At 46.5% G+C, this 21,222-nt stretch overlaps 1 protein-coding gene across 3 annotated transcripts in view; it reads left to right on the forward strand.

The window, feature by feature from the left end:
• pip4k2ab (phosphatidylinositol-5-phosphate 4-kinase, type II, alpha b) overlaps window positions 1–21,222 on the forward strand; it is a 41,009-nt gene that overhangs the window by 16,636 nt on the left and 3,151 nt on the right. For 2 of the 3 annotated variants that reach the window (XM_023841203.2, XM_023841205.2), the window contains exons 2-10: window positions 7,649–7,746; window positions 7,886–7,982; window positions 12,618–12,770; window positions 12,861–13,007; window positions 13,153–13,191; window positions 17,234–17,335; window positions 20,184–20,297; window positions 20,659–20,899; window positions 21,064–21,167. In XM_023841203.2, the coding sequence (XP_023696971.2) occupies window positions 7,649–7,746; window positions 7,886–7,982; window positions 12,618–12,770; window positions 12,861–13,007; window positions 13,153–13,191; window positions 17,234–17,335; window positions 20,184–20,297; window positions 20,659–20,899; window positions 21,064–21,167 (1,095 nt within the window). The remainder of the gene's footprint in view (window positions 1–7,648; window positions 7,747–7,885; window positions 7,983–12,617; window positions 12,771–12,860; window positions 13,008–13,152; window positions 13,192–17,233; window positions 17,336–20,183; window positions 20,298–20,658; window positions 20,900–21,063; window positions 21,168–21,222) is intronic. The other variant, XM_023841204.2, reaches the window with a different exon arrangement.

A 21,222-nucleotide genomic window follows, 5' to 3' on the forward strand; every position in this document is an offset into this window, starting at 1 on the left:
TCTGACGTCACCCGCTCCCTTAGACTCGAGGGTAATGGGGTGGCATTTTGGGCCACAGTGCTACAGCTACATCACAGGGAAGGTGTTACCCCATCGCCAGCCTGTAGCCAGGATGTTGGCAGCACACCCTCTGGAACTTTTTTAAGGTGCATCTTTGCTTTTTTAAGGTGCATCATCAGTCAAGTAATAATGCATTACTTGACTGGCACCCTAGTGTATTCTGCGGTGTGCTCCAGGCTCACTGTAACCCTGTACTGGATAAGTGTTACTGAAGATGCTTGGATGGATGGTTGATCGGCGTCCAGGGTGTGAGGTTGTCAGTGCAGTCAGCGTGGTTGTCACTGCATGTGTCGTCGCAGTGTTGCGTGTCTTCATTCTGCAGCTGGAATTTCAGACTTGGACCGCAAGGTCTTTGACCTCACTGCCGTTACCAGCGGGACGAGCCTGTAGCGTGTAGGCCCGTGGATTTCCCATGAGCCTCTGCATGACTGATGGGGGTTGCATCAGTGAGTTTGACATAGCGAACCCAGGGATTGGCTCACGCATGATGGGGGTTGAAATTCCAAACGAATCACACGGGCCCTGAAACTGGAGGCTAGACAAAGCTTTGTGTTTTGTTAAAATACAACCTAGGGAGCCAGTTTGATCAACAATGACAGGTAGTAAGAGCATATTCTTTTTGAATTAGATGCATTTCTTAAAATGCCTTTTCCGCAAATCTTGTTTTTGATTCTCTGTCGGTGAGTCAAGAGGGCACAGTGGGTACTGTGCTTTTGGGCATTTTCTTCCACTTAATTTTTACATACTGTAGTGCATTGGCATCTCCGTTCTTGACATGGTATTTCCATGTGTGTGATGAAGGGCTCATTTTTCCATCCTGCATGATGCCAGTGATTCGGCCGTTGGGATTCGGGTGTCCTCTTCCATTCAGTCACGCTTTCACACAGGCACCTTTAAAATTGGTCTCTCGTTTTAATGTCAATTTCTGCCTGTTCTTACATTAGTCTGCATCATACATTATTCAGAGTTCATTAAGTCAGTTTTGATGCCTGATTTCAACGTTTCTGGCATAGCATAAAGTCCTGCAAAGCAAAGTAGAATATTTGGTTTAGTCAACATTCGCGACCAAAAGTCGTAAGAGACCCAAATGTCAGGGTGTTTCGGTAGTAGACTATCAAATGCCCCTGTTAGTTTGATGTAGTGTTTCCTGGAAAGTTTTAACTTCAAATGAGTTAGCAGTTTTCTCTGAAGCTGACCTATATGTACGTATCCTGCATATTTAATGAGCTATTTTTAAGTATCACATCTTAAATGTCAATCAAATGGTCCAGTAATTTCTCTAAAACTAATGGATAGGCAATTTTGTCTCAAGTTTCCTTGAACAAATAGATGATGCTTTAGATCAAAGTACATGTATAATATGCGCAAGGTCAAAGCAAGGCAGCATTAAAGAACTGTAAATAAAGGTCTTTATTTAGATTTATTTCACTGCGGGATTATTTTTGGACCAATAAACTTCATATTAACAGTTTATGTCCTAGTTATTTTTTGCTTTCAGTTTGATAGTTCTTGCAGAGTAACCCTGTGCAGAATATGGCACAGGGTTTTGAATTGTATTTAGAGTTTTTCCTTTTTGCTGCATTAATTATGAAGTTGCTAATTAGCGTTTGCCTTAATGGGGTATTTTTTCAGTGAATGGGGAGAACCACACATAAAAGGGTTCAATCACAGTTTGCACTGTTGAGCAGACATAAGAGATTTGCAGTCAAAACCTCAGCATGTAACTTCATCTTGGGAATCTTAACTTCTGACCAAAAGATGCTGTCCTAGGCTTCAATTTGGAGGGATAGGTTGTCACTGGACAATAACCGCATCATTCCCGGTTTGAGCAAAGGGATGTGGCATGCTAGAACATCAAGGCAGGGTAGTGCTCTTTGATTTTGTTGATGAGTAACTGGTAGCATGAGCATTAATGAAATGTGGGTGTTTATTTTGTGGTAAAGAATGTTGTAAACTAAGCGTATTGATTTGTGTATAATGTTTATTTTTGTTACAATGTATTTACTAGTAATGATGGCAGGTTGATTTTAATTGGGTGCCAAAACAGAATCAGGAGTTTTGAGAGAATCAACACTTTGGTCATGCAGATATTCTCCCTGCTTCAACTAAATTCTGTTTAGAAGAAAGATTCAAGTTGGAGAGTCAGTTTAAAAGTGATATGACTCCCGGGTCACTGCAGTTTGCTAGTTCTGTCAAAAACGTGTCAATGTGGTTATGATTTGGATCAGAATGACCAGAGGCACTTACAGGTTTAAAAGCTGGTATGTAAAATGTGCTACTGGTCTTGCTGGAAAGCTGAAGTTCATCCACAGTTAGCCCTTTGCACTGATTTCCTGTTGGAATGGGTCATTGTTGTGTCAACACAGCATACTGTACCACTTGCCAGACCCCGAAGGGGAGCTTTTTAGTTGCTGAATTCCATTCCCTAAGGCTGCTTAGGGGAATTTGTACCACAGGTGTGCCGCTTGTACTACAAAGATACTCATACTGATGAGGCAAAAAAATTATAAACCGCTGGAATGTTCCTCTGTCAAATGACAGCATGACAACAAGTTTATGAATTAGTAGGAAATACCAGTCCTCAAAATTGAAGTCGCTTATTTCCGTTTGCGTTACGTTTTATGTTTAGCAGCTGCTTCTAGGGGAAAAGTTCTTCTTAGCCGGTACGTGGGAGCAGTCCTTTCCCATGCTCCATAATGCGCCGTGTTGCTGCACCGTAGTAGCAGAGGATAGTATTCAGTAGCACTCAGATACAAGAAATGTGATGAGCGCTCTCTTCTCGTCTTCGAACGCTTCATGGGGTCGGGGGGCCTGTGGCTCAGGTGCTGTGTCGAAAGACGCTTTCTGCCGAACACCGGCATGGGAGAGAGGGCTGGCCCCCCCGATGGCAGCGGAGACAGATGGAAGCCACGGGAAGACACGCCAAAATAGAACCACACGTAAATGTGTCAGCGCACCCGCAGGCCCATCGGGGTGGAAGGAGACACATGATCAAGGAGGGAGTTCCAGCGAGGAGTTGCGGAGGAGGCTTCAGTCAAGGGCAAAGGGCTCTGGGGTCAGCGGCACACGGGAGGCAAATAAAAACAGTGGAGGGGAGGGGGTGATGTACAGATGCACTGAGCAGCGTCTGGCTGTAAGCACTCACTCTGTTCAGATTAGATGTTTACGGTAACAACAACCATGCCCTCAACCAGACCACTTCCATGCAGCGTGTTCTGCAAGATCGTGCCCTCGTCAAAGCACAAATGTTTTCAGTTTGTTTTGGCTGTCCACAGGGAGTAGGGAATATGTGCTGTGAAAATGAGGGACGGCAAATGAGGAGCAGGATTCCGTTTCAGAATCAAATAGTACATTCCAGCGCTCAAGCATGGCCCTGCCACCCCCACCCCCCAAGATGTACCATGAAGCAGCGCTTTAAGGTAGTGCTTTACAGATGAATGTAGATGAAGAATCCCCCTTTTCTGAATGAGGATCTCAGGCTGGCTAAGCGAATTCTGGCTCTCGCTCCCAGCCTGTGCCTCAGGGCAGTCAGAGGTCAAGGTGAAGCCACCGTGGAGAGCTGCAGCCGTTTTCCAATAACGAAGTACGTAAGCAGATATACAATGTCTGCTCCTCGGAAAAGGGTTTATAGATTACCTTCAGCAATGCTGTCAAAAATTGCATGAAACCTGATGGATGCAGGAACTTCTCTTTTTATGTAGAAATTCGACTTCTTGGAAGATCTATGAACAAGACCTGTTCCGATTAATTCTATAGATTAATTCTATGTGGGGAAAAAGATGTCTTTAATTCTGGAGTTGCATGTAGCAGGAATTTAATTAGCCTGCACTGTAATTATCTGCCAAAGGGCAAAGAGCTGCTTGAGTTCTTCACCGTTGGCCTGCTGCTCTGATCATTTGTAGACAAGACAGTTTGACTTTGATGCTGTCCAATGAGGTCCTGAGTTCTAGCAACATTTCCAATAATGTAGTTTCAAAGAGACATGTCAATAACTCGTCCTTATCTGTCCTGTAAGACACAGAGCTTAGAATGAAGCTGAAAGTTACTAGCCCTCTTCAGGAACGCCATCCTCGATTTACGCAGCCATGATAGATCCTTGAATGATCGGATGCTGCATCCCGCTGTGTGCATGAGGGTAGTAAATCGTATTCACCGTGTGTTTGTTTTTCCCTCCATTTCCACATTCATGAGTCAGGTGGTTCTGAGATGGGCGACCCAGAAATACCACCCTTAGGAGCAGTGCGAGTCTAAGCCTGTTGATCAAAGTGCATCGTTTTCAGACCTGACCCACCCCGAGGAAGTGTCTCCCACCTGTGAGCTGAACTTGTGGCTGTTTCCTGGGCTGCTTCACAGGCGTCAGGCTAAGAAGGTCAATGGATCGATGTCTTTCACTTAGTGGCCCCTGTTCTCATACATTTTTGTTTCCCTTTAATACAAACAGCTCTGTCACATTACCCCCATCACTGTCACATCTGACGAATTCCCCCAATCCCCTTTCATCACATGGCCTGCAATTTAAGCAACTTTGTTTAAATGCTAGCATCACACTGGTGTCCTGCAGCTTGACATTTAACAACCCGACATTGATGATTTTATCAAAACAATCTCCCCGATCCCTGGAGCATCACTTTCCAAAAAGCATAAATATCTAGAATTAGTTTATCTTAGGTCACTGAGCAGACGTGCAGAGTGAAGATTAATCTTTGATGGCTGCCGCTGCTTTTTCTGTGTACGTGATGCACAAAGTGGGGGGGGGGGGCACATGTATCAGGGAGGGATGTTGTCTCTGTGGCTGGAGGACATACCTTTAAAAGAGCACTTTGTGCAGCGGGGACGTCGCTGCCGGGAGCCCCACAATGCATCAGTCACACAGGCATTGTGTCCACTGTCAAAGAGCCGGTGGATGCTGCTCATGTGACTGTTTAATGACATCGCCCTTTGAAGGAGCCCTGGCACCAGTATCACCAGTTTGAAAACAAGTCCGTATTCTCAGGAAGCGCTACAAATGGAGTTTGACTGTGTAGCTCATTGGCCTGTGCTGTAGCCTCACAGTTCCCACCTTCAGTGTGTGTGTGTGTGTGTGTGTGTGTTTCAGTTTGAGGGTTTCCTTTGATCATGCCTCCCCCAGTCCAAAAACATGCAGTTGAATGAATTAATAACTGTACAGTGTATGTATGTGCCCTGCGATGGACTAATATCCCATCCCTGGTATCCCCTGTCGCACATCCTGTGCTTCTTGGATCCAGACTCACCATCACCCTGTATTGGATAATTGATGAATGGATTCTTACAATTTGGTGGAAAAAGTTCTTTTTTTTTTTACTTAAATTCTTAACTTTTCTTCCCCGTGATTTTTAAACCAGGATTGTACATTACTGCTACCTGCAGATATGTTCTACATTGTTGATTTTTCGTTATTTAATATCAGACCAAAGGATGCCAGAGCAAGGGGCTGCAGAGTTGATGTAATGCCCTGTCATTCTGCACCTTGAAAAGCATAGCAGTAGAGATGCACAGTATATCAGTTAACATATCAATATTGGTCAATATCAGGGCTGAGGAGTCGGAGACAATTTTGGGTACCTGGAGTCGGAGTCGGAGTCGGCAAAAAGTTAACCGACTCCGACTCCTACTAAATTTAAATGGGAATTAAAAAAGTAAGTTGAAATTTTCCAATTCACAAACAGTCATAATGAACTACTTCTCTGCTGTAAGAATAAAGCCCAATGCATGCAGTGCATAATGTTACCACAAAACGAACATGTCAAGTAACCATGAAGCATGCTTTTCATTGACTGTATGCGTCACTATATAGGATGTAATGCACAGGTAAGGTGCGGCACCGCTTTCCATTGTGTCGTGTTCCACTGTTACAGGGAACTGTGAACCTAGCCTAAAGCCCCCCATACATTTACAGATGCACTGCCGATTTTTCGGCCGTTCAACGAGTCATCGCGCGTTAAACGCCTGAAAAATCATCTGGTGTGTTCTCAGCTCCGTCGGCACCCCTTCGCTATGCGCTAGTGAAGGGGGCCGAAGGAGCCGAGAACACAGATCTCCCTACCTGTCTCCAGCAGAGGCTCGTTCTGCTGATCAGCTGGCCGGTGAGTGACACAATGCACTAAACTTCCGGCTGGCTGACAGAGGAGACAGCCACTGCAGCAGACAGAGGCATCACATTACTTTGGATGGGGGCGGTGGTCGAGATTTTCGGCAAGCTGGATCTGCCCGTCCATGTGGACACCCGCAATCTGCGGCCGCCAATCAATTGCCGCGATTGTACACGCACATCGGTCGGTGGCAAAATCGGCCATGTGTCAGGTGACTGTGTGTTTTGCCGTGACAGGGACAGACACTGCATTGCTCGGAGGGCTGCGAGCCCACAGGGCAGGGAGAGGTTAGGGACACACCTACAGCACCCCCTCCCCAAAATCTGTGGTCAATCTGAGCTTGCACCCTCTGTCATGGCCACACCGTATCCCAAGCAAGAGAACGGGTGATCCGTTTGCTCAAGTAGAGTAGAGTGTTGGCTTCCTAGCCAGTAGTTCTGTGGTGAAATGACATGTATGTTGCCTTCCTTTCCTTCAATGGATGTAGAAAATACATTAGCATAGTATATACATACAGAGGAGTCGGGGAGTCGGAGTCGGAAGATTTAGAAACTGAGGAGTCGGAGTCGGAGCATTTATCTACCGACTCCACAGCCCTGGTCAATATGCATTAAAAATCAAGATGCAACTGCTAAAACAATGATGATGATTGTATTGAACAGTCAGCCATTTTTCGCAATTGAAGATGAGGGATTTCATTAGCTCATTCACTGCTTTCCCTATTCAGTCAGATGAAATAAGGAACACAGTGTTTGGACCTTGTGATCTGCCCTCTGACTCCCCGAGACAGGGTCCGAGTGAGGGCAGCGAGTGAGAGGATCGATCACCAGGTCTAAAAATATGGGACAGATCATGCCCCGTACTGGTAAAAAAACAGGACTCAGCATTCTATTTTACGATTTGGGACTATCCATAAAATTTGGGACAGACGGCAACTGTACTTAGAAGAGGTCTCACAGCACTGGCCCGCGGTAGTTTTATACGGCCCGCAACTTGTTTCCAATTCATTATTTAATCTGCCCTGTAGATTGATTTCTCATATTCCACAGGATAAAAAATCGTATTACATCTTTCTGCAAAGTTCTTACTAGTCTTTCCATATCAGTGCAGCACCATGTAATGGGCCAAGAACGCAATCAACTTGTGCTTTAGAGCTTTGCGGTCCAACTCGGAGTCGATAGCACAGGTCACCTCATGACTGACATGGCAGGGCTCAGCCAGAGGACAGACATGCGTATCTCGAGAGACTCAGTTACAGCGTAACCCGCGCATCACCCCCTGGTGTGGAGTACTGCGTGTGATTGAGGCTGCCTGTCCAGTCGCCTGTGATTGGCTGAGATTTAGGGGTCTGGGGCGCTGGTGTGGTGGCCGTGTGATTATGTTTTCATGCAGGACAGGCCCATATTGAGACGGAAAGGTGATGTCGGTGTTACATCACTACCTGACCCCCCCCCCCACTCTGCCCCTTCTTTCCTTAGATCAATGAGCTGAGCCATATTCAGATTCCCATCATGCTTATGCCAGATGACTTTAAAGCCTACTCCAAGATCAAGGTGGACAACCACCTCTTCAACAAGTGAGTAGCACGACTTGCCAAACCTCGGCATGGTTTGCACGACACCGTGTTAAACGTGTATCTGTGAACCTTCACATAAGGTCTTGTGTCGGTGCGTATTGTGTCAAACGTTTGTGACGCAGTTTTGGATGTTTTACAGGGAAAACATGCCAAGTCATTTCAAATTTAAGGAATACTGCCCTCTTGTCTTCCGGAACTTAAGAGAGAGGTTCTCTATCGATGATCAAGACTTTCAGGTAAGTCTATGCTGTAGCAAAGTCATTAGGGTACTTTTTCCAAACATAAATCCTTATTATACACAATACTCACAGCCGCAACCAGACTTGTGTGTACAACTAAGGACAGAATTTAATAAAGCAAAAGCAAAAACATTGACATTGAAATGTCCATTCTGACTCATTTTATTCCTGTTTTGAGCCAACACTCTATTTACCTAATATTCAAAGTGGATAAGAGGTTACTTAGTTTTTCCCCCAAAACCAGTGTGTCCTGCAGCTCATTTTCACCAGAGGCCATAGTGTTGGGAATGTGCTATGTGCCTGAGGCCGTGGTTAAAGTCGGGCAGTTATTCATGAATTCAGGTCTTAAAATGCACAACTCATATCAGCGTCTGAAAAAAACAATGTGTCAAAACAAATCGGGAAGTGCATTTAATATGAGAGTTTGTAAACACTGGTCAGCTGACCTGCATATGCCATGGGTTTATAAATCTTCCTAGACTTGCTGAAAAATATTTTCTGTTGTTGATTCCTAGTGTTATTGGCTTTTTTGAGGAGAGGTAATATTACCCCTTGCTAAATATTTTCCGCCACTGTGCCATGTTCTCCTCTCACTGTCAGAAGGAGGATTTTTAAATGTTAGTTTGTTTTTTTTTTTGCATCAGAGAATCTCTGCAATACCCTCACTCTTCGTGGTCACGAGACGCCCTTCCGACGTGAAAGCCAAGTTTGAACAGGGTTAATTCCTGGCTCCCCCTCTTGTGAGGCACTCTCTATGCTTTCTGGCCTTCTGCCTCTCCCACCGACCTCACCAGCTGTTTCCTGTGGATTACGCCCGCGTCGTGGGCGATCTTTGAAGTCCGGGATGTGGCCTTGCTGTCGCCCCCGGCCCCCAAGCGGGACGCTGCCACACGCTCCAAGTCTTGGGGCGCACAGCTTCAGGCCCCGCGCGGGAAGGTGCCTTGAGGGCAGAGGAGCCGTCTCTAACTGCTCTGGAAATGTGATTCATCTGCTTATTTTTGTTTTTATCTCAGAAGAGGCAGGAAAGGAAAGCGGCTCGGCTGACGGCAGTGGCTGTCAGGAATCGCGCCAGCGGTGGGGGAGGATTAGCTGATGTAATTAGGGGCTTCGAGAGATGATGCAGGGACATAAAGAACATCTCAGCTGCAGAAAAACTCAGTGTGTTTGGCAGTAGCGGATCGTGGAGGACCAACACATTTTGACGGCCCCCACTTAGGCTGAAACATCCCTGAGAGGCCTCGGGGGTACCTTTTATGAATCCTGCACATTTATTTATGGAAACAATGCATTTTCGACCTATATATAGTTCATTGTAGCGTTTAAAATGTACGCAAGCTTATCAGCAACCATCCAGCACAGAAATTTGAAGAATAACAATGAAACGATTTAGTGCTGGGCTTCTCGCAGGTGAAACGAGGTTTTATTAACTCGTTTCAAAGGTCTCTTGTGATGCATGGGGGTATCATGCTCTCAGGGGGGGGAAGAGGGGAGGGGGATCTGACGTGCCCATCGCTGTGTAAACTCTGAGTCAGCACATTGAGTAAAGCGGCTCCTGCTCAGACTCCCCCACCGCCGATGGCCTCTTCCAGCGGCAGAACGTAAAAGGCTGCCGGCCTTTAGTGTGCACCACCCTGAGTGACGAGGCACTGTAACCTAAGTATGTAGCAACTGTAAAACTACGAGTGAGACGCCGTATTACTGTCAGTCTCGGCCCGTCTGCCTGTAAATCTCGCCAGGATGCATTATGTAAGTCAGCGCTGAGACTAGCAGGTCGTCATACTGAGGTGCAGCCAAGGCTATGCTGTGAGCGGCTACGGACCAATCCACATGACCCTTGGGGGGGGGGGGGTGTTGAAGGACTTTATTTATTTATTTATTTAGGGAGAGAGAGGTTTTACAAGCAAGTCGGGAAAGCAAAATTTGGGAAAGGATGATAAAATCTAGGGCCGAGGGGCTCAATATACACTTTTTGTGCCATTAGTAATTGACTGCAGGTAAAATGGGCCTGTACCTGACCTTGCCCCATCTTTAATAATCAGTGCCCCCCCCCCACGCATCCTTTTGGTACATTCCACCAGCACCCTGGGAATCATTCCATTTTGATTCCAAGCCTACCCAGTGCTGTGTATGTAAATAAGTACAGAAAAGGGTCACTGTGTTTTTTTGTGGGTTGTTTGTTGTATCAGAAATAAGACCTTTGGCAACAGCTGCATTAAAGGTTGAGGAGCTGTGTGTGTCGGCTCCCCGGGGGCACAGCCGCTGCGGTTAATGGGCTCGATTCCTGTGCTAATCAGGGTAACCCACGCGGCCAGAGATCCACCCAGACATTTCTCCCACTCTCCGTCTTTGACAAGGCGCTTCCTCCTCTGAGGATCCACAGCTTCGCGCTCCGTGGCTGTCTCTGATCTCTCCCCGGACCATGTGTTCCCTCAGTCAGAAACCGCAGGCATTCCTGCTCAGTGATGAGATGTTTCCTAATTAGCAGATGCACACGAAATGTCATCAAGTTACTTCAGTCACCCAGAACCCCCAGAATCCTGGGTCGTAGTGTCCCAGTACTCCTGTCGTTGTTGTTGTTGTTATTGTTTCTCTGAAACTCTAAGTTCAGTAACTTTTTTTTTTTCTGTCCCTCACTTCCTCTCAGTCATCTGTACATAGTGCTTTGCACAACCCACTGTTCACACAACAGACAGTGGCCACCTTCACCCTGGGAATTTTGATGTTGGTGGTTCTTGTGTCGGTTTCTATTTGTCCCACTGACCAGCTAATGGCCACAATACATCATCGGTGTATTCGTTCATATTAAAACATGATTAGATCCGTGCTCCTGGTTCAACTGTGAGCAATTTCTATGTTTAATTATTCACAAGTTCCAGTACGCTTGGTCAGCATTTCCTTGATTCGCTTTGCTTAACACAGAAGCAACTTTTCCGAAGATGACTCTTCAGCATCCCTCCATGTTCTGCAAAGCCACAGAAGGATGAACTCATCTGTATGATAACCAGCTCAGTATTTCTCATGTCCACTGCCATGACTTTGATATTAGCAATGCCGTTCTGTGGAATGACTTCTTTAACAATGGGAGTGATCATTAGCAGGTTTTTCTGTTCTGTACGTGGGACTCCTATCACACAGCAGGACTCCTGGGTACCTCATGGCTGCTGACATAGCATAGCAGCAGAAGCAGCAATCTTTCTTATTGGCCCTTGCTGTGTATCCAGAGTTCGACACACAGCATGTTTAGCGGGGAATGGTAAAGAGTCCACATGCGGAGCAATAAGCTCCTAATCGCCGTCTGTGGCCTCAGCATATCACAGCACGTCATGTGTCACCAGTGAGTGATCATTCTCTTCTAGGCCAAGTTGGGGTCCTGACATGAGCTTGAATAAAGCGCTGAATCATTAACATGATCCAGTTTGCAGCAGGATGCAGCCAAGGCATGGCCAGTAATCTATTCTTACGGTGACCTTCTTGAAGTGGATTTCAAACATCACACCATTTATTTTAATGCAAACATTATACGAGATGTTGAAAACTTTACTTTCAAGGGCTTTTATTGAATTTGTAGCCCACAACCAAAGCAGGATGTGGCCCTCGTAAATTCACGTCAACAGTTGCTGCCAGCTTCAGTCTCCAGCCATGCAAATGTTGGCTTCTTTCCCGGGATGCCTTGGTGCTGTATACAGTTGGCAGATATGGCCTCACTGGTAGCAGATGAATCTGATTGCGCAGTGCTGATAGTGTGTTGGAGGGTTCCTGACATAAGAAAAAGTACTTGGAGGCAGGCAAGGTGATCAATGTCTCTTCCCATAGCCAGTTTTTTTTGGACTGTAGTCCCCATGACTCTCTTGAGAACTGGCCAGGTTGTTCATCAGCATGTCTGGGCTTGAGCGTGAGTAGGTCTGATTCTGGAGCATACAGTAATTACTAAGTTAGGGTGGAGCTCGCTGATGGAGAAACCACTCCATGTTGTTGGTTCGATGAACACAACAAAAAGCCTTCTTTATTAGTAGTTTTCATACCATGCTCCCTCATGTGGAAAATGTTTGTTTTTTTTTTTCTTTCAATCTTTCAAATCAAAGTTGATTAGATTGGCTCATTTATTTGCATTCTTTTTTTTTAGATAATGTACGTAAAAACGGCTTTGTAATTACATGAAATGCTCTCTACTAATTTCACAGTTGGGCTATTATTTTCAGTAAACAACGTTATGGATTATCTGGTATACTATCCGGAGTGTATCCCAGCATTGTGCCCTATGCTGTCTGAGTTAGCTGCAGGCCCCTGAACCAGATATCGTGGATAAAAGATGGATGGATGTTTGGAATTATATGGTTGAATCTGCCATTTCGTTTAAGGTAGAGTTCTGTTGAGTTTGGAGCTTGGGTGGAGGGTTTGAATTTGGCATAATGAAGTTTGCCTGTTTTGTGTTTTGTTTCTCAGCAGAACTCTTATGGGTTTTTCCATTATCAACCAAGATATCAATCTGCTTCAAACTATCAGTCTTAGGCTAGGCTTTCGAGTTATCGAAATCTGAAATTAGAACCCTTGATGGTTGAAAGCCCAAGACATGAGTCTTAATCCACTTTGATGGCATGAACCCCCCTACTTTACACGTCCCTCCCCCAACAGAACTCTCTCACTCGGAGCGCCCCCATTCCTAGTGACGCACAGGGACGCAGCGGGGCAAGGTTCCATACCTCTTATGACAAGAGGTACGTCATCAAGATCATCACCAGCGAGGACGTCGCCGAAATGCACAACATCTTGAAGAAGTATCACCAGGTGTGGCGGGGAGTCAAGACAATGAGGTGGGGTTTGTGGGACTTTGAGGGTTCCTCGCCTTAATACTCGCCTTTGGTGTCCCTGTTGCAGTTCATTGTGGAGTGCCATGGCAACACATTGCTTCCCCAGTTCCTTGGCATGTACCGTCTCACGGTTGATGGAGATGAGACCTACATGATAGTCACGCGCAACATTTTCAGCCACCGGCTGTCCGTCTACAAGAAGTACGACCTCAAGGTGAGTGTCCGTTTGTCCTTTCGGTAGGCTGCCTCCCACACCTAATACTCTCTTGTTGGGCGGATCTGTTCGTGAAGTGTTTGTTTGTTCATTTCATGTAGAAATAAGTTGAATGACGGAGTGCTTTTTTGATTCACTGTTTCAGGGCTCTACAGTGGCCAGGGAGGCAAGTGACAAGGAAAAGGTAAACCATTCTGCTTGAATTTGCTTGTACGTTTCAGTGGTGTTTTAGCCAGTGTGCCTTTGGTGAGTTAGTGACAAAGCATGTCGACATTTAATCTGTGAAGATTTTAGGTCACAACTTTTATTTTCTTTGAAATCTGGTGGGGAAAACTTGTGTGTTCAGGGTTGGGCACCGAAATTTTGCAGGGGTGTTAGAGTCAATGAGCTCAAGTTTGTTGCCCGTTGGTCGTCACCAATGAGATGGGTGGGGAATAGGAACAATAGATCATATTCTCCTGCCATGTCCATTTCAGTTTTTGCGTTGGTTCATGTTTTGTTTGCTGTCATCCATGTTTTTTTTCCCCCCTTTGGTTACGTTTTGACCCTTCTTGCTTCTGAGTGTGGGAAGCCCGTCTTGCTCCTCGTCTCCAGACGTAGGCCTTAGTCTCTCTGCCCACCTCATGCTTGCGTGTGAGTTTGTGTGTGAGCTGCTCCATATTTGCTCATCAGCCTGCTGAGGAGCCCGAGCTTGTCGGAGCAGGGAGGAAAAGGCGAGCGGGGAATATGGTCGCCGGTATGATGAGAGTAGCGTCTTGTCCCTGTTTTCTTGGGGGTTTTTTGTCCAGCTTTTCAGAGAGCGTGTCTTTCAGGTAGTGTTGTGGGATGTTTGCCAAGTGCTGCTTGTCCTTTCTGACTATATTTATAAATTTAGAAGGACTAGTCTAAACCTGCAGCACTTCCAAATGGTGGGACCCTGGATATTATGGGGTCATGGTAGTAAAAGTAGCCCAGCAGTTATAGCAGATTCTATAAATGGAGTAAAGAGGAAGGGCCATCTGTGTTTTTTTCCAGCAGGTTTAAAATCAGCTGAGATGCTGCTGGTTGTGTGTGAGTGTCTGTGTTAAAAATGCCTTTAGAATCTTCACTCTTTCCCAATGTCTTCCTTACGCCCCGGTATATCGATCTGGTGCTTAATTGTTTTCACTGTCTGAATGACAATCGTTAGACAGTATGATGGGGGTTTCCTCACGGCAGCTGTTCAATCGGAAGCTCTTGTAGGTGTAAAATAGAGAAGGAAATGAGAATAAATTAAAAGGTACGTTGGGGGCCGGCTACTCAATTCATGTGAGAGCAGTGACCTCTCCCTTGATTCTGCGCTGTCTGCTGGATGTGGCTTTGATGTGTAGCCTACCCCAACTCCATGTTAGATCCATGTTACTTCCATTCCGGCATGGGGCCATTAAAGAAGAATACTTTGTTGGCTGTGTCACTTTACCCGTTAAAGCGTCATCCGCGGTAGCCCTTGTTGTCGTTGGCGCTTCTCCTGTTAGCTTGGCTCCGTCAGCATTGTGTCCTTCACAAGTCTAATGGTCTTCTAGGGCAGCATTTCCCAACCCGGTCCTCAGGGACCCCCCCCACCCAACTCCCCTCTTTGGCATGGAGCTGGGAGGGACCAAAAAGGTGGAGTGTCTGGGGGTCCCTGAGGGCTAGGTTGGGAAACAGTGGTTCAGGGTGAGATGCATTGAAGAGGCCCAAGGCTAAAAGCAGGGCGCCTTCTGGGCATGCCGGAGCAGCCTGGGGGCTGCAGGCCAGGGTTGCAGCAGGCGGTGGGAGGTGAGAAGGCCACCTGCTAATCCTGTTGTGTAGCAGAAGCTGATCGCTCCGGCTCCATTCTGGCGCTGCTTAATCCGGGGCAGGTTCACCCTCCCCGTCCCAGGACACTCAACCCCCTACTGCGGCGAATTAGAGATCAGAGGACAGGCTCAGACACGGCTCTCAAAACGTCACATGACCCCCGAGTGACCGCAGCCTCTGTGGTGCAGTGTGAGCTCGAATATCGCCCATGGCTCAATTTTTACGGTGCAGTGTAGGGACCAAGGCAATCGCACAACCTGGACGCCGATTTCTTGCGTCTGCTGCAGGGCCTTGTCCTCCTCCTCCTCCTACTGGAAGCTACGTTCTTACTGTGTGTGCATTAGCGTCAGTATCGCTGACCCATCTCCATCATCGTCATTGTCTGGGAAGAGCCTTCTGCCACTTGATGAGTGGATGTCCAAACAAGCCATAAAAGAAGTGTATAAAGATCACACTGTTGGTAGTGTGCACAGCGGTCAGGATACCTGAATTACGTGTATTGTGTACTGGTGCCATTTTTGCTTTCTTTTTTTACTTTTTTTGATGCACAGTGAATGGTTTATTTCATGAACTTGATTCGTTTATTAATTATCGGGACTCATAATTTGATGCCAGCCAATGGTATTTCGGGAAGGAGCAACAGAGTGGTGGCACGTAGTCGAGCCACGGCGTGTTGGCAGGGAGACGTGACTTCACTGATTACATCACGGCGTGATGTTTGTAGCTGGCGCCACTTCTCCGCGGACATGCGTGGCCATTCCTGTAACGACCACATGGTGGGATTTCACCAGTGCATTACAGGCTCTGGGCTTGGTAGACCCTTGTTACCGTAACAACCGCTTTGACGCCGTTAGATATGGCTGCTTCTGATTTCAGCTTTACCACTGTCGGGTTAATTTACTTGTATTGATAGTTGGCGCTCGCTCAACTTTTCATCTTAAGGAACTCGTATAATCGGACCGCATCATAGGTGGAGTTGGATGGGCTTCATTTAGTTGCCGGTCACCCTTGGAGCCATAGCCTCAGTTCCAGGTTGGTGGGTGTGAGGTGTGCCATTTCCGCGACGATGCAGCCCCTTTCTCTCCCTCACGAAGCAAAGTCAGCCTGCCAAGGGGTCCCTCTCTCGTCCGTCCGTATGTATGAGTGCAAACGCATGCGCCCATCTGTTCGCCCCGGCGCGGGCCGAGGGATTGCACGGCGGCCAACGCAGCAGAGCTGCAGTGTGCAGCTGCAGACGGACCCGCACCCGAGATGGACGGATCTGCCGTGCGTGAGATGTGCCTTCATACATACCTGGGTTTGCCTGCACGTTTGTTTTGGCCAGTTCCACTGTCATACATCGGTCCTGTAGATTCTATGGGAGGCAGTATGGCCCAATAATTTACCTGTTTTGTAATTTTTAAAGGCTCAATGGCAGCCTCCTGTGGATGTAATTGAACCTACTCAATTACTGCAGCCAGTTTTTTTTTATTTTATTTTATTTTACTTGTATGCTTTTGTTTCCTGTCGTTTCATCCTGGCATTGGGCCCACCGGTTGAGTTTGGGACATGTTCATCTCTGACATCACCCCACAGTCACCTGCTCCACAGCCAGACTAGTGCATGCTGTTGCTGGAGGCAACAGGAAAGATACGTCTGTGAATGCTCACAGAAGCTACCACGCTCCTACTCTGCCTGTTATGAATTTTAGCAGCAGCCTAGTGGTTATTGCAGAAAGCTGAAGTTTGCAGATCCTGAGCATTTACTGTGGAAGGCAGTAAGAGGGGCCAATGTTCTCTGGGAGTGAGATCAGCAAATGAGCGACTGGCTGCTATGATTGGCACCTCAAAGAGCAGAAGTGAGATTGGGAATTGATAGTACATTTAAGGCAGTTGGCATTCTAGTACAGACACTAGGGCATTCACATATCTGCAGAATAAGCTATGAAAAAGTTTAATGGTATATGAATATAGAAATATTTCTCACCATTCCAACATCTACCTCATTATCTATTTATCATTATTGATTTATTCATTATCGATTCAAACAACTGATTTTGATTTCCATGCATGGGGAAGGAGGTTTGATCTTTATTTTGTATATTGTGTTTTAACATTGACTATACAGAATAAAGGTGAAATTTCCAGTTCGCTGCTCTGCCTTGAAATCAAAATTGGTTTTAATTTTCCTAAATTTTTTTGTTTACTATTTTTTTTCTGTTGCTTCGACTGAATTTAAATGTTATACTGCATCTTTGAAAAGGTTGGCCTTTCCGGAGGACGAATAGGTCTTCTAACGGCGGGAGATGCTGTTGCATTGCCTGCCCAGCACTGCATTTCTGCACGAGTGGCTCTTTCAGATCCCAGGAAGCACTGGCCCAGCTGACGGTGACGTGCTGCTGTCGCCCCTGAAGCCACCTGAAAAATGTACCTCTCCTTCCATGTCTTTAGCCGCCGCGCCCGCCCGAGGAGGCAGCGCCCGCCAAATCGCGCATGAGCCAAAAGCTGCAAACGATCAGGATCGCCACGCGTTTTTACTGCGCCATCAAACACGTAAGAGACCGCGAAGAGAGCGGGCGCTTGCTGGCGCCCCCATTCACTTAGCCTGCTCGGCCGCTCCCTGTTACCTCCCCGCCGCCGGACCGCGCGTTGGCATGTAGAGGTATGATGGACTGTCTCATCAGGGCTGCCTCTATGAAAGTGAATACCCAGAATGCCGTGCAACATGAAAATAAAAATCAGCGTGCTTCAGATACCCAAGTAACTTATGCCTAACATTAAATTCTCCTTTTTTATTGGACAAATAATATATAGACTTGACAAATTTGCAACTAATTGTAAACCAGGAAAAAAACAGGTTACACATTTGCTGTAGTTTTTAGTATATTTTTCCAGTGCTGGTAATCTGGACTTATCCCAGTGTCACGCAGAGCTGAGATCTGGATGCTCTGCCCTGTGTGACGTTGTTGATGGAGGCCAGCTCACACCATGCTCTCCAGCTGCGGTTTGTTTACCTGGGGCAATGCGACAGGAAATAACGCAGGATAGCTAACGTGCTGTGAGCTGCCCCTTATGAGGCCTTTTCAGAGCACTTTTTTAAAGGCTGCGAAGCCCCTGAATGTGACGCAAGTAGATGTGTTTTTTTTTCCTTTCTTTTTTAAGGCTGTTCTCTTGCTGCAGTGGACACCCATCTCATGTTGCTCCTGATCCCGGCAGTAGATGTCATCTCCTGAAATCTGGCTTAAATTGCTGCAGTGTTTATTTCCCTTCAGTGTTTGATCTCTTTTGAGACGGACTAACTTAAACTTGACATCAGCACTATCTTGAGCTGGGAAGGTCTCCACTACCACATGCCCCCATCCCTTGCGGAAATTGTTCCGTTTGTGCGAATCTGGAGGTCTTTTTCCCTGCTTTGTGCACTTTGCTCTCTTCTGATGACCCAAATTCTGAATCGATGTTTCTCGGATCTCCTGTTCGGGTCACTTACAGCTTAAAGTGAAACTTAAGCCTTTTTTGGGCGGGGGAGATGTACCTGCTTTTCTGTATGAGGCCACGCTCACTTCTCAGCCATTTGGGTCTAGATATGGTCACAATATTTTACCTTGTTTTCAGTCATCACGATGCAGACTGTATCTGCCGTTTTCAGTAGACTTGACGTGAAGGGTGAGCCAGCAGCACTTGTCAAGGTCAATGGCATGTAACTAATTGCATGGACTCTGCAGAAATGATGTTTTTCAGTATGCAGTTTATAGTCCTATTCTGGGTGCTCTCCGTAAATCAGGCCCCATAAGTACTAACCCTTCAGTTGTCAGGGAGAAGCAGGTAAGAGAAGCAGCAGTTAGATCTTCAGTCACTCTTTTTCCCTTTTGTGTTGGGTATCTAACAGTCACCATAAAGTCTGGTTCTCCTTTGCTGGAATATTTCTCACTTATTTTTTAGCGTGACTTTGAAGGCTGAAAAGGCCTCTGTGTTGAGTGATTTATGTGTTCTGGGTTAGGAGAGTAAGAATGTCCCCTTTCCCTTTCAAATTGCAGGTATTTTTGAGATACCTTTATTTTCTTTATTTTTACAGGTGTCATTTACCCAATTCTTTTCTCAGTCAGGGCTGTGTCTATTTTAAATATATACCATGCCAAATTTAGTTTTTTTTGTGGGGGAGGGAGGTGGTTTGTGTAGATTAAAGTGAGTAAAATCCACATGAAGCTTTGCAGACAGGCTGATGTCTCCCTGCCGCTGTCTGTCCCAGAGCTCGTGGAAATTGCATTAGGAGCGATGACTGTTTTATCGTTTTTTTTTTTTTGTTTTTTTTTGTGTGGATGTAATTAGCATCTCTGGCTGAGCCTGATGCCTGTTGTCTGGCGTTCCGAGTAGGAAAAGGCTGCCAGCTGTGGCACGTGGTGTTCTGTGAATGGATGGGTTTAGCAGGACGCTCCTTTGATGACGCTCCTCTTACACACACACACCGCGATGTCGGTTTGGAGGGGCGTCGTAACAACAAAATAGCTGTACTGTGTAGTCCCTCATAGGAGACCGTGTAGAGGATGTTCAGTCCTAATGCAAGGCACATACGATACGCACTTCGTTTAGTGAAGTGTTTGCGATCAGGCCGTCCAGTTCATTCCCTCTGATTCATTTTTTCTGTGTTTTTTGACTTACTGCAGTGTACGTCACTGTAATATAATTTTAGGCAGATTAAGCAGTGGTTTGGCTATGGCTGTTTCTGCTGTTCAAATATAAGTTTTGAAAGGTAAGTTGTTGTTTTATATGTATGTTGTATTTCTGTAATGGTTTAGTGAATGAGTGAGTTGTTGGCATTTTAGCTGCATTTTCCTGTGGCGATTACATTTAACCCAAGAACAGACCAGTGCCGTTATGACCAGGCATAGCTGGGGCCAGGTCCTTCATTGTATATTTGCTGTTCTTGCATTGCATTCTGTGGTAGCTGGGGTCTGGGCAGCGTTTGTGAAGCTCTGAGCCAGCATGACCATGTGTGTGCTGCCCTCCTGTGGAATGAGATAGCTGGTAAGCAAAGGGATATCATCGAGGCTCACTGGAACTTCTTGGACTGACCTTGTTGCATTGTTGGTGCATTGTTGTTCGTCCTTAGGCGGTAATCGTCAACCGCAGGTATAGGTACAGGTGTAGCTGCTCTTAGGAAGCTCAAGAGCACCCTCTTTGGTCACTTGTTGCCATTAGCATGATGTGTTGGGCAGGACTTCTGTAAAAGGAAACTGTTTTGTTTTTCATACAGGAAAACAAATGAGATTAGGGGAAAAAGGAAGGGGGAGGGGCTTGTACTTCAGCTCACAGTTTCAGTCCCCAGCATGCCTGCTCTAGTAGGTCCTTTCCAGAGCGACCCACGTGAACCTTCTTATGGCTGCCTCTTTCCCAATGTCATCAGACCAAGGAGCTACCTACGTACAAAGATAATGACTTCATCAATGACGGCCAGAAGATATTCATTGACGAGGACAACAAGAAGATGTTCCTAGACAAGCTCAAGAAAGACGTTGAGGTAAGCATGGAGCCAAGGCCCACCTGGTCTCCTGCATGTCCTGTTCAAACAGCCTGCATCTTCAGGACTTCTCCATATCACATCATTGAGCAATCATACATCCATCTTCCAACTGCTTGTTCGATGCGGGGCCATAAGGTGGGGGAGCATCCTGGACGGGATGCCAGTCCAGCACAGGGCAGGTTCTCACAGAAAATCACACAAATTAGCAGTGAGCCTAGCTGTTCATCTTTGAACTGTGGAAGGAAGCCTGCATGACACAGGGGGAACCTGCAAACAGCAGGGATGGGATTCGAACCTCCAATCCTTGTTGGTTGGTGTTACTTCCTCTTCTCCATATCTAACCCATATTTCTCACCAGTTCTTGGCCCAGATGAAACTGATGGACTATAGCCTGCTGGTCGGGATCCATGACGTGGAGCGGGCCGAGCAGGAGGAGGTAGAGAGTGAGGACAACGACGGCGAGGACGAGGGGGAGAGTGACGGCGGAGCCGTGGGTACCCCCCCTGACAGTCCCAGCAACACCTTGGACAGCACTAAGCCATTGGGACCTGGGGAGTTTGACCCAACCATTGACGTTTATGCAATCAAGAGCCATGACAGTAAGTGGGAGGGTAGGCCGCTTCAATCGGAGTCCTAGACGTCATAGAGCTTTGGAGCTTGATGGCCCTGCTCTTTATAGTTTTGCGCATTTTGGCGTCAAAGTTCAGTTGATAACCTCTCATGGAATTTCATCTTACTTTACCTTTCCTCCCTCCTGCCAAAGATTCGCCAAGAAAGGAGGTCTACTTCATGGCGGTGATAGACATCCTGACCCATTATGATGCTAAGAAGAAGGCCGCCCATGCAGCCAAGACCGTGAAGCACGGGGTGAGTGAGATCCTCTCCAGCTTCGGGGTCTCCTGTCCTTGCCTCAACGTCATCC

This window comes from Paramormyrops kingsleyae, chromosome 4, assembly GCF_048594095.1.
Source record: "Paramormyrops kingsleyae isolate MSU_618 chromosome 4, PKINGS_0.4, whole genome shotgun sequence".
NCBI lineage: Eukaryota > Metazoa > Chordata > Actinopteri > Osteoglossiformes > Mormyridae > Paramormyrops > Paramormyrops kingsleyae.